Source organism: Bufo bufo, chromosome 9 (assembly GCF_905171765.1).
Source record: "Bufo bufo chromosome 9, aBufBuf1.1, whole genome shotgun sequence".
Taxonomy (NCBI): domain Eukaryota; kingdom Metazoa; phylum Chordata; class Amphibia; order Anura; family Bufonidae; genus Bufo; species Bufo bufo.
The window spans coordinates 29,484,892-29,499,102 of NC_053397.1; the positions used below are offsets into that span (position 1 = coordinate 29,484,892).

Below are 14,211 nucleotides of genomic sequence, written 5' to 3' on the forward strand. Positions count from 1 at the left end.
CGTTATTGGTTGTCATGGCTGTTAATGGCAGCCTGTAGTCTGGAATTCATTGGAAAATACTATAGCAGGGATGGCCAACCTGCGGCTCCCCAGCTGTTGCAAAACTACAACTCCCAGCATGCAGGACATGATGGGAATTGTAGCTTTACAACAGCCGGAGAGCCGCAGGTTGGCCATCCCTGGACTATAGCCTGTAGATTATTGGATCTCCTATATCATGTGGGGTGTCAAGGAGAAATATGACTTTATGACGGAGTAATGAAGGGAGTAATCCTTCTATAATAAGCCATTTCTTCTTTACAGATAAAGATGATAAAATAAACTCATATAGGTAGTTTACAATTCTATAGCACCAGAGCGTTATCATTACAGAGCACTCGATATTAATAACAATTCTGGCGTATCTGTTCCCGTAACTGTCATTCCTCTGTTATTCCTCATGAAAAATCATAGATAAACTGGAAACTGGGCGATGTAATTTTCAGAGGCGTGTGTCTGTACACAGCACTGATTGAAGAGTTGCCAGCATGCAGGGATACACCCTCAACTAGTAATGCCTAGTTATTGATGTATTCATAAATTTGTAGGACGAATAGCAGAAGAATAGTACAATGCAGACCTGTAAGAAAATGAGCAACGGCATAGTCATTTTATGGGAGGATACAATTATCTACTAAGGCTACTTTCACCTCTGCGCTTTCCCTTTCCGCCATTGAGATCCGTCATAGGATGTCAATAGTGGGGGAAAACGCTTCTGTTTTGTCCCCATTCATAGTCAATGCGAATTAAACGGAGACACCAGAATGTATTCCGTTCCAATTGGTTGCGTCCCCATCGCGGACAGAATAACACTGCAAGCAGCGTGGTGCGGAGCAAGACAGATCTGTCCTGACTCACAATGCAAGTCAATGGGGATGAATCAGTTTTCTCTGACATAATAGAAAACGGATCCTTCCCCCATTGACTTTCAATGGTGTTCATGACGGATCTGTCATGACTATTTTAAAGATAATACAACCGGATCCGTTCATAACGGGTGCAGACAGTTGTATTATCGTGACAGGAGCGTTTTTGCTGATCCACGACGGATCCAGCAAAAATGCTCGTGTGAAAGTAGCCTAAGGCCTCTTGCACACGAACATGTGCGCCCCATTGCCGCATTTGCGGATCCGCAATACACGGGTGCCAGTCCGTGGGCATTTCGCATCATGGATGCGGACCCATTCACTTCAATGGGTCCGCAAATCCGACGATGAGGAATGGTGAGGAACGGAATGGTGAGGTTTCGTCCCGTACTTCCGTTCCGCGGAAGTCTAGTTAAGGTCCTTCTGATAGCCTCAAGTGTAATACCTGACCCTGCCACAGACCGGAGTGGTGCTGTCAGAGCACTAGTTTAGTTCACAGCCTTCTAATGGCCTGAGCTGCAATACCCGATCCTGCCACAGACGGGAGAGGTGCTGATAGAGGGCACTAGTCTAGTTCAAGGCCTTCTGATAGCTTGAAGTGTAATACCTGACCCTGCCACAAATGGGAGTAGTGCACTAGCCCAGTTCACAGTTTTCTAGTAGCCTTAACCGCAATCCCTGACCCTGCCACAGACCAAAGCGGTGCTGTCAGAGGGCTGTAGTCTAGTTTACAGCCTGATCTGCAATACCGGACTCCATCACAGATGGGAGAGGTGCTGTCAGAGGTCACTAGTCTAGTTCACAGCTTTCTAGTAGCCCCAGCTGCAATACCTGGTCCTGACACAGATGGCACTAGTCTAGTTTACAGCTTTCTAGTAGCTGGAGCTGCAATACCTGGTCCTGCCACAGATGTCACTAGTCTATTTCACAGCTTTCTAGTAGCCCCAGCTGCAATACCTGATCCTTCCACAGATGGCACTAGTCTATTTCACAGCTTTATAGTAGCCCCAGCTGCAATACCTGATCCTTCCACAGATGGCACTAGTCTATTTCACAGCTTTATAGTAGCCCCAGCTGCAATACCTGATCCTTCCACAGATGGCACTAGTCTAGTTCACAGCTTTCTAGTAGCCCCAGCTGCAATACCTGATCCTTCCACAGATGGCACTAGTCTAGTTCACAGCTGTCTAGCAGCCCCAGCTGCAATTCCTGATCCTTCCACAGATGGCACTAGTCTAGTTCACAGCTTTCTAGTAGCCCCAGCTGCAATACCTGATCCTTCCACAGATGGCACTAGTCTAGTTCACAGCTTTCTAGTAGCTGGAACTGCAATACCTGATCCTGCCACAGATGGCACTAGTCTAGTTCACAGCTGTCTAGCAGCCCCAGCTGCAATTCCTGATCCTGCCACAGATTTCACTAGTTTAGTTTACAGCTTTCTAGGAGCCCCACCTGCAATACCTGATCCTGACACAGATGGCACTAGTCTAGTTTACAGCTTTCTAGTAGCTGGTGCTGCAATACCTGATCCTGCCTTAGATGGCAATAGTCTAGTTCACAACCTTCTAAAAGCCGGAGCTGCAATACCTGACTCAGCCACAGACAGGAGTGGTGCTGTTAGAGGGCACTAGTCTAGTTTACAGCCTTCCAATAGCCTGAATGCAATGTATGATGTAGACATTTTTGGCCAAACCTTCTATATAACCGTCCTATGACTTCATTTTGTATATACATGACATAATTACCAAGTAATCCCCTGGTGATGTGCCAAATACCTTGTGCACTTGCACCACTGTTGTGATTTGACAGGAATATCTCAGGCCATGTTCACACTAGTTTGAAAATACCGTATGGCATATTGGGCGCCCGAACCTATTATTGGGAACAGCTTCTGGTGCTCTGGGAAGGTTTATGTCATTTGCATTTGTTTCAGTGGACAGGAACTGTACATGGGTCGCCAATTCTCATGTGAAGATGGGACCTGCTCCTTCTGACATGTCTTAAAGTTGGCCATACACAATAGATCAAAGTCACCCAAACCTGCTGATATTGGCAACATCGGCTGACTATCAAACATGAATGGGGGGCATCCCAACACTCTTATGATGGCCGATGTCAAGGGAAAGAAGGATGTTGAACTTTAACATGTTCGATTCTTTCACCAGCGACCACTGTTTGCATAGACACATAGCTGTGGATCACCTGATTAAAACGCTGTTTTTATTTAGTTGATCTGAGGCTCCGTTCCAGAGTTAAAGGAGACCTTTCATCAAGCTAGCTCTAGTCTAAGGTCTTCTTTAAGATACTTTTTCTTAATATGAATATTAGGCCTTTGGTGCAGCAAGGGTGTCACTATTGCTCTAATTGCATCCAAGCTCCGCTCCTTTTTGTGGCCAGCCCCTCCCTGGCTGACTTTAATTGACAGGACCAGGTAGTGGCAAAGCAGCCAGGGAGGGGCTGGTCACAGAAAAGAGTGAAGCTTGAATGCAACAAGAGCAATGGCAATGTCCTCATTGCACCAAAGGCCTAAACTGCATATAAAAGAAAAAAAATTTATAATTTGGTAACGGAGCCTTGGATCAACAGAAGTAAAACAGCGTTTTAATTGGGTGAACCACAGCTGTGTGTCTATGCAAACAGTTGGATAGGGAGGTCGCTGGGGACAGATTCCCTTTAAGTGGAAGATAAAGTAAACATGCAAACTCTGCCATGCTTATGGGCAGCGTCGGACTGAAGTCCCTTGGGCAAGAGGAAAGGACTCTGAGGGCCCACCCTCTGTGTATATAGGACCTTAAGAGCTTGGACCCACAGGATGATCCTCTGATTCTCTGGTGGGCCAGTCCGATCCGGCTTATGTAGGGAGATGGGAGTAGCAGTTTTTTGTAAAACACCATTTTTTGGTAAAGCTATTTCAAATGCTTCAAAAGTTTCTGGGAATAAAGGTCTCCATAAACATCAGTGTATTGTCAGCCGAATCTTCCAAGAATGGTGGTTGGGCCAACAATATAATGTATATCTAGAGCTCCCAACTCCATGACGTAAGGGGGAGAGAAGAATTCGGCAAACAGAATTTTGTGCCCATGCCTTTTGTTCTCCGAGGAGACAAGCCACCACCAGAAGTGTCCGGCAGTAGCTCTCTCCTGTATGGTGGAGTCAGGAGAGATAGCTGGGAGCCAGAGGATCATTTGATCAACATCTACTGAATGTGTATGGCCACTTTAAGGGTCCAGTCTGGTTGGAGACGTCATTATTTGCATATGTTTGATTGTAAATCCACCACTGAACAGTCAATTCAATTATATTTATACATGAAACCATCTTGATCCTACAGCAGTATCATAAAGTAGGAGCACTAAGGCCACGTCCTATGACCTACTGGTTGGTCTACTGCCGACAATACATTTCATCTAGACATGCCAGTTCAGAGATTTGGAGCCATCTGCCCCATGTATACTCAATACATTCCTCAAAGCCACCGGATTTTGCCCTGCCATAAACATTTAGTAAAACCAAAGTCAAAATTTGATAAAAATAAGTTTATCGTATTGTATAATGAATTAAACAGAGTCGTCTCTATAAATGAAAAGATCAATGGAATTGCTCATTTGGGTTCACAAAAGTAGTAAATACAAATTACATAGTAAAATTAAAAAAAATCTACCCAAATAGCAGATTATAACAAAATGTTGTGTATGGATAAGACCAGAGTGAAAGGAAATCTCACGAGTGACACGGTGATGTATAAATGGAATGCATGGTGTTTTGGTACGGCGGTCTACCAGAAACAGTGATACGCGAAGGCGGTGAATCAACTTAAATAAGGTGTGTGCAAAGAAGGTAAGTGGTCACCCCATTTTCAAAATGGCAGTTACAAAAGGGATGAAACTTGTGAAGAGACACAGTGGGGTTAAGAACGACTTTAAAAACTTTTTTTTTTTTTACGAGTTATGTATAGCAAAAAAAGAAAAAAAAAAAAGGTCTTAAGTCGGGAATGTCGTCTTGCTGGGCTTTGCCATGTTCTAGAGCGGTATAGGCAGTAACACTGATCGTATAGTGCAAACTAGATAAAATTGAGTTTTCACTGTGTGAAATGAACAGAGGTGCAAATGCTCAGTAGGATACCATTAAGACATAAAATGGCAAAAAATAAATATCAAAACTTTTATCAGTGTAAAAAAGTAATTGGGTTATTGTATAACCTATAGTCTGGCAAATAAAAGGCCTCGATAAGTCCACTTTGTCTTGAGAAGGTCAGAAGTTTTTTTTTCCTTTTAACAAATGTAGTGCCTTTCTCTTGGGTCTCTTTAAACAAGAGACTCCATGCTCTGTGAAGGGTCTGATTCGTCGCTGATCAAAATGGCTCCATTTTTGTCCAATGCCATGAAGCCGCTGCCGTTTTCCTTTGTACTGACGAGGCTGAGCATTGCTTTGTAGAGGAACTGGTACTGCTCCTGTGTACAAAATGCAAAATGAAATTGGGTAAACCAAAACATTCAAGGGGTCAGATATTCAAAATGCAGCATAACTCCTTAAGGACTCAGCCTTATTTCACCTTAAGGACCAGGCCATTTTTTGCAAATCTGACCAGTGTCACTTTAAGTGGTGATAACTTTAAGGCTACGTCTACACAACAAAATTTGTCACGCGATTTTGTACAGGCGGTCATAGGCAGGATCACCTTGGGGGGACATGCTGCATTATCTGAATAATGCAGGCATTTCCGGATGGCCTCAAACTGGGTATGGGTCATGGCCGTACTGTAAAGTGGGGTCTGGTAGAGGACGTCCCCACTCCAGTAATGCCTGACACTAGGTTTCTTGACTAGGCCCATGTGCAGCACGAGGCCCCAAAACATCCTCATCTCGGCTGCACTGACCGGGGTCCAGCCACCGGGCCTAGCCAAAAAGGAGCCCGGGTGTTGAGCAACAAACTGTTGGGCGTACAGGTTTGTTTGCTCCACCATTAGATTTACCAGTTGGTCACTGTAAAAAAGACTAAAAAAGTCATATTCAGTGAAGCCCACTGTGGAAATCTGGATTCCTGGTTAGCCTACAAAATCAGGAATCACGGGCTCAAATCGCTCTGGGGTACACAAGACAAGTTCACCGGCAGGGGGCTCCGGTGGATTTAACTGGTGGGCCGGGAAACCAGTACGAGCCCCAGAGCTGCTCGTACTAGGGTGGGCCACAGGGTCCCTAGCATGGCCGTCCCCTTGCTCCGCCTGGCGGCGTCTCTGCCACCTTAGGGGCTCATCATCATCGCTAGATGATGAGGAGGACACGGATGACAACAGGAAAGTGGGGTCATCCTCACTAGGACTCTCGGACTCAGAGGCAAGCTGGGCGTATGCCTCCTCGGCCGAGAACATCCGGTGGGCCATAGGCGAGTGTGTGTCTGCGTGTGTGTGTGTAAATCTTTATTCAGTGTGCGTGTGTGTGGGGGCACGGGTGTTCGCTTACATATCCCTAAAACTAACAGAAAAAAAAAAGACTAAAAGGGGAAAAAATGTGAAAAAAATAATAATAAAAAGATTCAAAACTGCTGATCAACCATCCGAAGTTGATCAGCGGTGGGGTGTGCGATGCCGGGTCCTAAGAGTGCCGGCCACAGTCAGCGTACGCACAAAAATAAAAATAAAAAAATGCCTGCGCCCCAAAAAAGTTGGGGGGGGGGAGGGGGGCAAGCGGCAGCACCCCTGGGGGGGTCTAGGGTCACATAACTGTGCTGTGGACCCCAGACACCCTATTTAGGGTGATGCAATCAAAGTTTTTTTTTCCACTAACTTTCCCTTTTATATCCCTGCCTAGCCCAACCTTTCCCTAATTACCTGGCTGATCAGATGAGGGGTGCTGGGGCACAGATCGGGTGCTGGGGCACAGATGGGGTGATGCTGGCTGAGATCCACACGTGCAGCGGCAGCGCTCCTCTCTCCTCTGCTCCCCAGACACAAAAGGAGGAGGAGAGGAGCGTTGCTAAAATTTGAACGTCCCGCTGCCCGCCCAGCTACCAATCAGAGGCGATCCTGAGAGGTGATGTCATCGCAGGATGGTGATTGGTGGTGTAATATCACACCACCGATCACCATCCTGTTCCGGGTTATCGGGTCCTCAGAGACCCGAATAACCCAGAAACGCAGCAAACCGCAGGTGTGAATTGACCGTGTGCACGGTAAACTGTGATGCCCCGGCCCGACTGTGCTCATTCAATGCGCACGCGCCGATATCACGTTTATCGGCGCATGCGCGGGATTACGGACGGGAGGAGGGAGGTTAGAGCAGAGACTAAGGGCGGGCAGACGGGGTGGAGGGGGAGTGGCTTTGTATGAAAATGACCCAGGGGCCTTAGCACCGGCAGTTGTAACGCCGCCCCTGGGCACCTTCACAGCCTCATTTGCATGTGGATTAAAAGTGTTTTTCTGTAGAACGATGATAGCAAGGAACAAACGGTAAGCACAGTTTAAATAGGGGGGATGCCGTGGACATAACACTATTAGGTTAATAGGGTGAATCTGCGTGAAAGACTCCCTTTAAGTGCATCTGAGGGGTTAAATGTCCGCATTCAAATCTGCATTACTGTCTGTTGCGAACATGAGCCGCGTGTGTCTGCTAAAATAAGCAGGCGGCCACCCGTGGCTATGGCGCATCTTTAAACACCCGCCCAGCGCCGTACATGTACGGCGCTGGGCGTGAAGGGGTTAAGCCCTTTCCAATGCAGGCTTTTTTTCTTTTTTGTTTTTTACCCTTTGCCTTCCAAAAGCTATAACTTTTTTATGTTTCTGTTCACATAGCTGGATGAGGGCTTGATATTTTTAGGGATAAGTTGTATTTTCTAATGGCACCATTGAATATTCCATATGATGCATTGGGAAGAGAGAAAGTAATTAGTAATGGGGTGGTATTGGGGGGGGGGGGGAACGATTGCGCCAGAGTTACCACCGATCGCGGACACTGCTGGCAGATGTCTGCTGTAAAAAATAGGTACCCGCCAGCTAATGTGCCCACTCAGCTCCAGAGCTGGTCTTACATCAACTGTACATGAATATCGGATGTTGGGAAGAGGTTTCCCGTATGGTTTTGGGGGTCCCAGAGGTCATATATTTATCACTTAATCACCATTTGGACACCTACTGATTAGGAGCATGGGGGGGGGGGCCTTAGTCCCCTGTGTGAATGGAATGGGAGTGGGTATGCAACTCCTATTATAAATCAGAATTGCATATAGATTGCTACCATAGCGGTACCAACTGCTGTTATGTGCTTGGATGAATGGTGGCATGGGGCCATGGGTATAATTATAGGTGGTGCAGAGTTAGCAGGTGAAACCAGGCCCTGGTGCCTTCTACCACATAAGAAGACACCAGTATTAGAAATGGTAGGTGGGGCCCAGGAGCTTAAAATGGTTGTCTCACTTCAGTAAATAGCATTGATCATGTAGACAATATTAATACACGATAGGCACGTACTAATGTATTGTGATTGTCCATATTGCCTCCTTTGCTGGCTGGATTCATTTTTCCATCGCATTATATGTTGCTCATTTCCAGAGGTTATGACCACCCTGCAATCCATCAGCAGTGACCGCGCTTGCACACTATAGGAAAAAGCACCAGCTTCTCTGGTGGCTGTGACTGCACGACCACCGCTGCTGGTTGGTCGTAACTCCTGGAAACGAGCAGTGTATAATATGATGGAAAAATGAATCAGCAGGCAAAGGAAGCAATATGGATAATCACAATACATTAGTAAGTGCCTTGTATTCACTTTGTCTACATGATAAATACCATTTGCTGAAGTGACACATCCCCTTTAAGATTACACCTTTATGATAAAGAAAGAAAGCACGAGAGTCCTATCAAAGGGGTTATCTGGAAATTTCATATTGATGGCTTATCCTTAGGATAGGTCATCAATATCGGCTCCGCTGAGATCCACCAGTCAGCTGCATGAAGAGGTTGTGGCACTGCGGTCTCATCACAGCGCCGTATAGTGGCCGTGCTTGGTATTGCAGCTCAGGTCCATTCACTTGAATGGCGCTGAGCTGCTCCTAGGCCATGTGAGTGGTGCAGAGTCTGACCTAGGAAGAGGCCTAAACTCTCACTGAGCACTGCAGCTTCTTCAAACACCTGATTGGTGGAGGTTGCCTGGACTTGGTCCCCCAAAAATCTTAATTTGATTACCTATCCTAAGGATAAGCCATCAATATAAAAATTCTTGCATAATCCCTTCAAGTATATTCATAAAATATGTAATATCTGTACAGGGGATATCTTGTAGCCCATCCCTTGACGTTTTATTATAATTTTAATAACGAAAATGAACATTTTTTATTTTCACTAATATATTCCAAAACCCAAAAGGCACTTACAATATCTGTGAATACTCCGGGTCTCATTAAGTTTATCATCTTGGCCACCTGGTAAACATCGACTGCATTTTCATTCTCTAACTGTTGGGACAAAGTGGAGAGTGCGCAGAGAGTCCCGGCAGAAACGGCGCCAAACCTGAAGAAGCAGAGAAAATATTCTTAGCACCTGTGAGACTCCCAGAGATCTGTGCCTGAAAACAGAAGCCAAATTATCGGTTTTATGTACAATGTGTGACTAGATGCACACAAGTTACTGCCCTCAGATCTCCTAGAATACACATTGGGTATAGTAAAAAACAACGTTGTGGATCACAGGCGTGTTGCACACAAAATGTATGGCCATCTTTAGCATGTGTTTATATATATATATATATTTACCATCACCTGAATATTTTTTACTGTAACAATCCCCCTAGTTGAACAGATTTATATTATGGTGCCCGCAGACGTCTATAGGATCTAGTCCCCCATATGTCGTAGATTGAATACATAGCCCAGAATCCAACAAAAAAAAAAGTTCGGCCATGTTCCATCAGATGCCAAATTGTGGAGATAAACCCATAACAGGGTGCTGTACAGAGCACCATGGTGCAGCACAAAAAGGGTGAAACTTTGAAGTACTCCAAACAGCTCAACATTTAAGGATATCCCATAGAGAGGACATCTGAGGCCATTCCTGATGCAGTGACAGGTGCAATACTGAGAAAGATCTTCATCACTTGACTGGTTGGTGCTACTTGAGCACCGAAGTTGAGAAACAATTAAGATATTTGTAAAAGATTGCACCCACTTAAGGGCCTCTTATGGGAGCTCCCCGTTTCAGAGGCCATGTTGTTTGTGCCATTATACCTAGAATGTCTATGTAAGGCATCTTTAAAGAGGCTGTCCCATCTGCAACTAGATAGCATATGTCAAATGTTCGATAGGTAAGGGTTTCTGCTCCTATTTCAAGGACTGGGCTCAACGTGAATGAAGAGCATGCTTGCACATGAGCAGCATCCTCTCCGTTCACTAATGTGGGACTTCGGAAAATAGCCAAACTAGTGATCAGTTATTTTCAGAAGTCCCTCACCAGTAAATGGAGTATACGTGGCTGGCTCTCCGTTCACATTGAGGCCCCATTCTTGAGATAGGAGCAATATTACCAAAAATGTCTAGATGGAAATAATCTTTTTTTTAGGGGTATTTTCACCAGAGGAAACTGCCTCTAGCTTTACATTTCAGCCACAGAAGTGCAATGTAGCACTTAACGGTGACTGTTCAAATAAATGTTCATCCATGCCATGCATGTTCCAGGTCTTATGTAAAAGACCCTCCTCTACAAAACCCATGTTCCCTAATATGTTCCCATATCGATAGTAATTGCCTTTATGAGACCACCGCTTTAATATGTCCTGATTTAAATTTACCACTTAAACTGAAGTTATTCCAACATTTTCTAAATTTCTCCTCAGTAGCCAACATTCAGCACTAATTATAATTAAGAGAGTTGAGTCTTAAAGATGTTTCCTTAACATCTTATTCTGTCACAACAGTCTGATTATCCAATTAGTCCAGTTGCGAATGTCCATGTCTAATTATTGACCCTGATTGGTTATGCTATCTGTATCCAGCTTTTCATTTGTGTCTGTCGCGTTTCATATGGTGAAAACTCATAATCAAAAGTAACATGGGGTTAATGAGGTCAAGGATGCCTTTTACATGGCTTTGTCCAGGCTGTTAACAACTGGTTCTCCGAAGAGCCTCACAGACATTGTAGTGAGACTACAAGGAATGTCTTATTGCCAGGATGGAAGAAAAAATTACTACCTCTTAACAGCAATTTAAAAAAAAATAATGCCTTTAAAGTGATGTCAAAGCTAAAGTAACAATCTCAACAATCAAGTTTCTTTTCAAAAGGGCCACGAGAACTTGTTCACAGTTGTAACCACAAGACTGGCCAGCAAACATGCCATCACAAGGTGGACCTCCCTCAATATAATTGAACCAAATTTAGATCACTTTGTGGTGGTCCATGTTTGGACCACCACAAAGTGATCTAAATTTGGTTCAATTATATCGAGGGAGGTCCACCTTGTGATGGCATGTTTGCTGGCCAGACTGGACTACAACATAGGCAAAAGAAGCAATCTCTCTGGGGCCTTCACCATTTAGAAGGATCCACCATCCTCTACTGACTTCAAAAATCTTCTCTAAAAAAAACTTTACAAAAGTCATCTTAAATGTATAGCATGGACAAACACAGAAAATGGCACCATTGCCACCAGCACCCTGCCCTCACTATTATTCTAGGATTATACATCACTGTTTATATGTTCATTTACAGCAGTAAATCAAGCCCATTATTGTAGTTGGCTTCATTTCTAATAAAATAATACAATTAAAAAAAGTTGAGTAGAATTTTTGGGGAACTTTAAGCTGGAAAAAGTTTAGTTAATTACTTTATTTAATACACTTGAGGCTTTCTTCTCTTCGGAAAACAAATGGTTCAGGCTCATCCTTTAGAAAACTACATTAGATTCGCATTTGTCCAAGTTAAGAACATGACATTTGCATGGAAATGGCCCAAATAATTTTTAAGTACGGGATGCCTGCAATCTGGCAACATATGGTGGAAGGCTAATGACTTGCAAATTTTTTCAAGAAGAATCTGATAACCTCAAACTACAAACAAATTAAGGCACAAATCATCAAATTAATACAGCTGCTTCTTGGCATTTCAGGATTCATATTTCTGAAAGTAATTTGTGGATGTAATTATTCCCGGGTTTTTAAATTGTAAATTTATAGCAATTTTTACTCCGAAAAGAAGGGAGGGGGGAAAAAAAACTAATTTTCAGCTACATTTCCTTTAGTGATAATTAGGAAAAAGGACTGTAGTTAATGTGCATCATGGATGGAAGACAGTTAAGATTGATGATAAATATGCCAGGAAGCCCATTTTATGATAAGTTACACAATTATTGCAGATGATGATAAAATATTTTTTTTTAAATTGTATTTTTTTTTTTTTAAAAGGAATGCTTGGCAAAAATTAAATTAACTTTTCTTTAAGACATTGTAAGTTCTTTATTAACACAAAGGCACAACTTTAATTAAAATAAAATAAAGTATAATAGGTTTGTCAGAATTAGGATATTGTTCCTAATTACCCCCTTTACTTTCTGTCTGCAACAGATATATTCTCCCTGTGAGTTGTATATGGAAGTCTTAGGTCCTCTTCTCACTGTGTTTGAGCCTTCCATCGGAGGTATATGTTGAGAGTATTTTCCGACATATACCTCCAATGGAAGGCTTTGATCTATGCCCCTGTATGGGCATACGGTGGTATACTTTGCCCGTAGGGTCACATTGTAAAAATCTACACTCTTTATTGAATGCCTCTGTATGTAGTAGTATACCTACCTTACTAATCTATTCCACACACCAAATAAAGTATATCAAAGCATTGCAGCTAAATAGATGCCAAAAGGATATTCTTCTGGCACCCATTCAGTCATCAAGGCCCTAAGGATATACTGTGCCGAGTGTATGCATTGGGAGATTTCCTGGTGCCCACACTGAATGTACACTGCAGATGCAGTATGAACAAAGCTCTACTGGACTACGCCGCCCCCCCCCCCAACAGACAGAGCCAAGAAGACTAGGAACCTTTGCCCTTAAAGTCCACTTTTACAATGACTGGTTTGTCCTGCCAACTGCTGGTCATGACAATTAAGAGACTATGGTAACGAATTGGGCCAAGCTGCATTCATAAACTCATAGTTAGGAGTGACCTGTGTGTCTGGTAAAAACCTGAAGGTGCCATGGTGCTCCACAATACTCAAATGCCCGTTTGTTCTCCAACCTGGGTTAAGACTCACACAAAAATGTTTTACCAATATTTAAAAATCTAAAACCCCTTTTTATGGAATTTTTCTTTATTTGTACCACCAAACGGTTAGCAATACACCGAAAGAATGTAAGCAGCAACTGCACTGTAGATACTTACTCATCATGCACAATAGTAGGTCCATCTCGTGTTAGAGCTTCTTCTTTTATCACATTGATTAGTTCAAAAGCACTGCTTATTGGAGCATCTGGGTTCGGCCATTTTGGACACTGAAAGTGACGAACCTCCAAAACGTAATCATCCTGCAAAAAGGAAAGATACAAAGTATTGAGCCTTGTCTTTCCTACTTCTATGAACCAGCTTGCCAGAAGTCGAGAATAAAGCCTCATTCACACGTCCGTCTCCATGCTTGCTCCATGTGAAAAGGTGGATAGTGATGCCTTCATGAAGATGTCCGTGTTGGGTCAATTTTTTGCTGTCTGTATGTCATCCATGTTTCATGGATACTGCACAGCTGAAAAATAATTTTCAAAGCATCTATTCCTAATAATAGACTATAATGGGCGAGATGGATGCGTGAACACGGACAAAATAGAGTATGCTTCCGTGCTAAACACACACATTAAAATGAATGGGTACGTGTGCTGTCTGTGGAGAACACGTACGTGGAACATGGACGTGTAAATGAGGCTTAACTGTAAAACAGGCGTGTCCTTACTTACAGTATATTTTCTGTTGGCTCGACATAGCCTAAGATTAGTGGTCCAAAAACAAAAAACCCTGATCGTTGCGAGTAACGCAGACTTTTTTTTAACTTCAAAACTGGTCATCTACCTCCATCATTTTGGGATATGTTGAGCCAAGAGGAAAAGTAATGGACACATCTGTATTGACTGTAATGGAGCATCACACTGACTTTCTTCTCATGGTTTCCCTAAAATTGGAGGCATACAGAGGGCCAGGGTAGATCCATGGCAGACTGGGCATCCTAGTATGGATTTTTTCAACTTGGATCCATACCTGTACCAATGTATATTAGGCTTTAGATCGAGACTGAGGCTGGCAATAGGTTTCAAGGGTGGTTCTATCATAAGGTTGAAAAAAAGACAT

At 43.5% G+C, this 14,211-nt stretch overlaps 1 protein-coding gene across 2 annotated transcripts in view; it reads right to left on the reverse strand.

Annotated features, from left to right (window-relative positions):
- Positions 1-4,832: 4,832 nt before the first annotated feature.
- PTPRG (protein tyrosine phosphatase receptor type G) overlaps positions 4,833-14,211 on the reverse strand; it is a 494,056-nt gene continuing 484,677 nt past the window's right edge. For both annotated transcript variants that reach the window (XM_040407763.1, XM_040407764.1), the window contains 3 exons: positions 13,261-13,403; positions 9,270-9,405; positions 4,833-5,356 (listed from right to left, as the gene is read on the reverse strand). In XM_040407763.1, the coding sequence (XP_040263697.1) occupies positions 5,210-5,356; positions 9,270-9,405; positions 13,261-13,403 (426 nt within the window). In that variant the 3' untranslated portion in view covers positions 4,833-5,209. The remainder of the gene's footprint in view (positions 5,357-9,269; positions 9,406-13,260; positions 13,404-14,211) is intronic.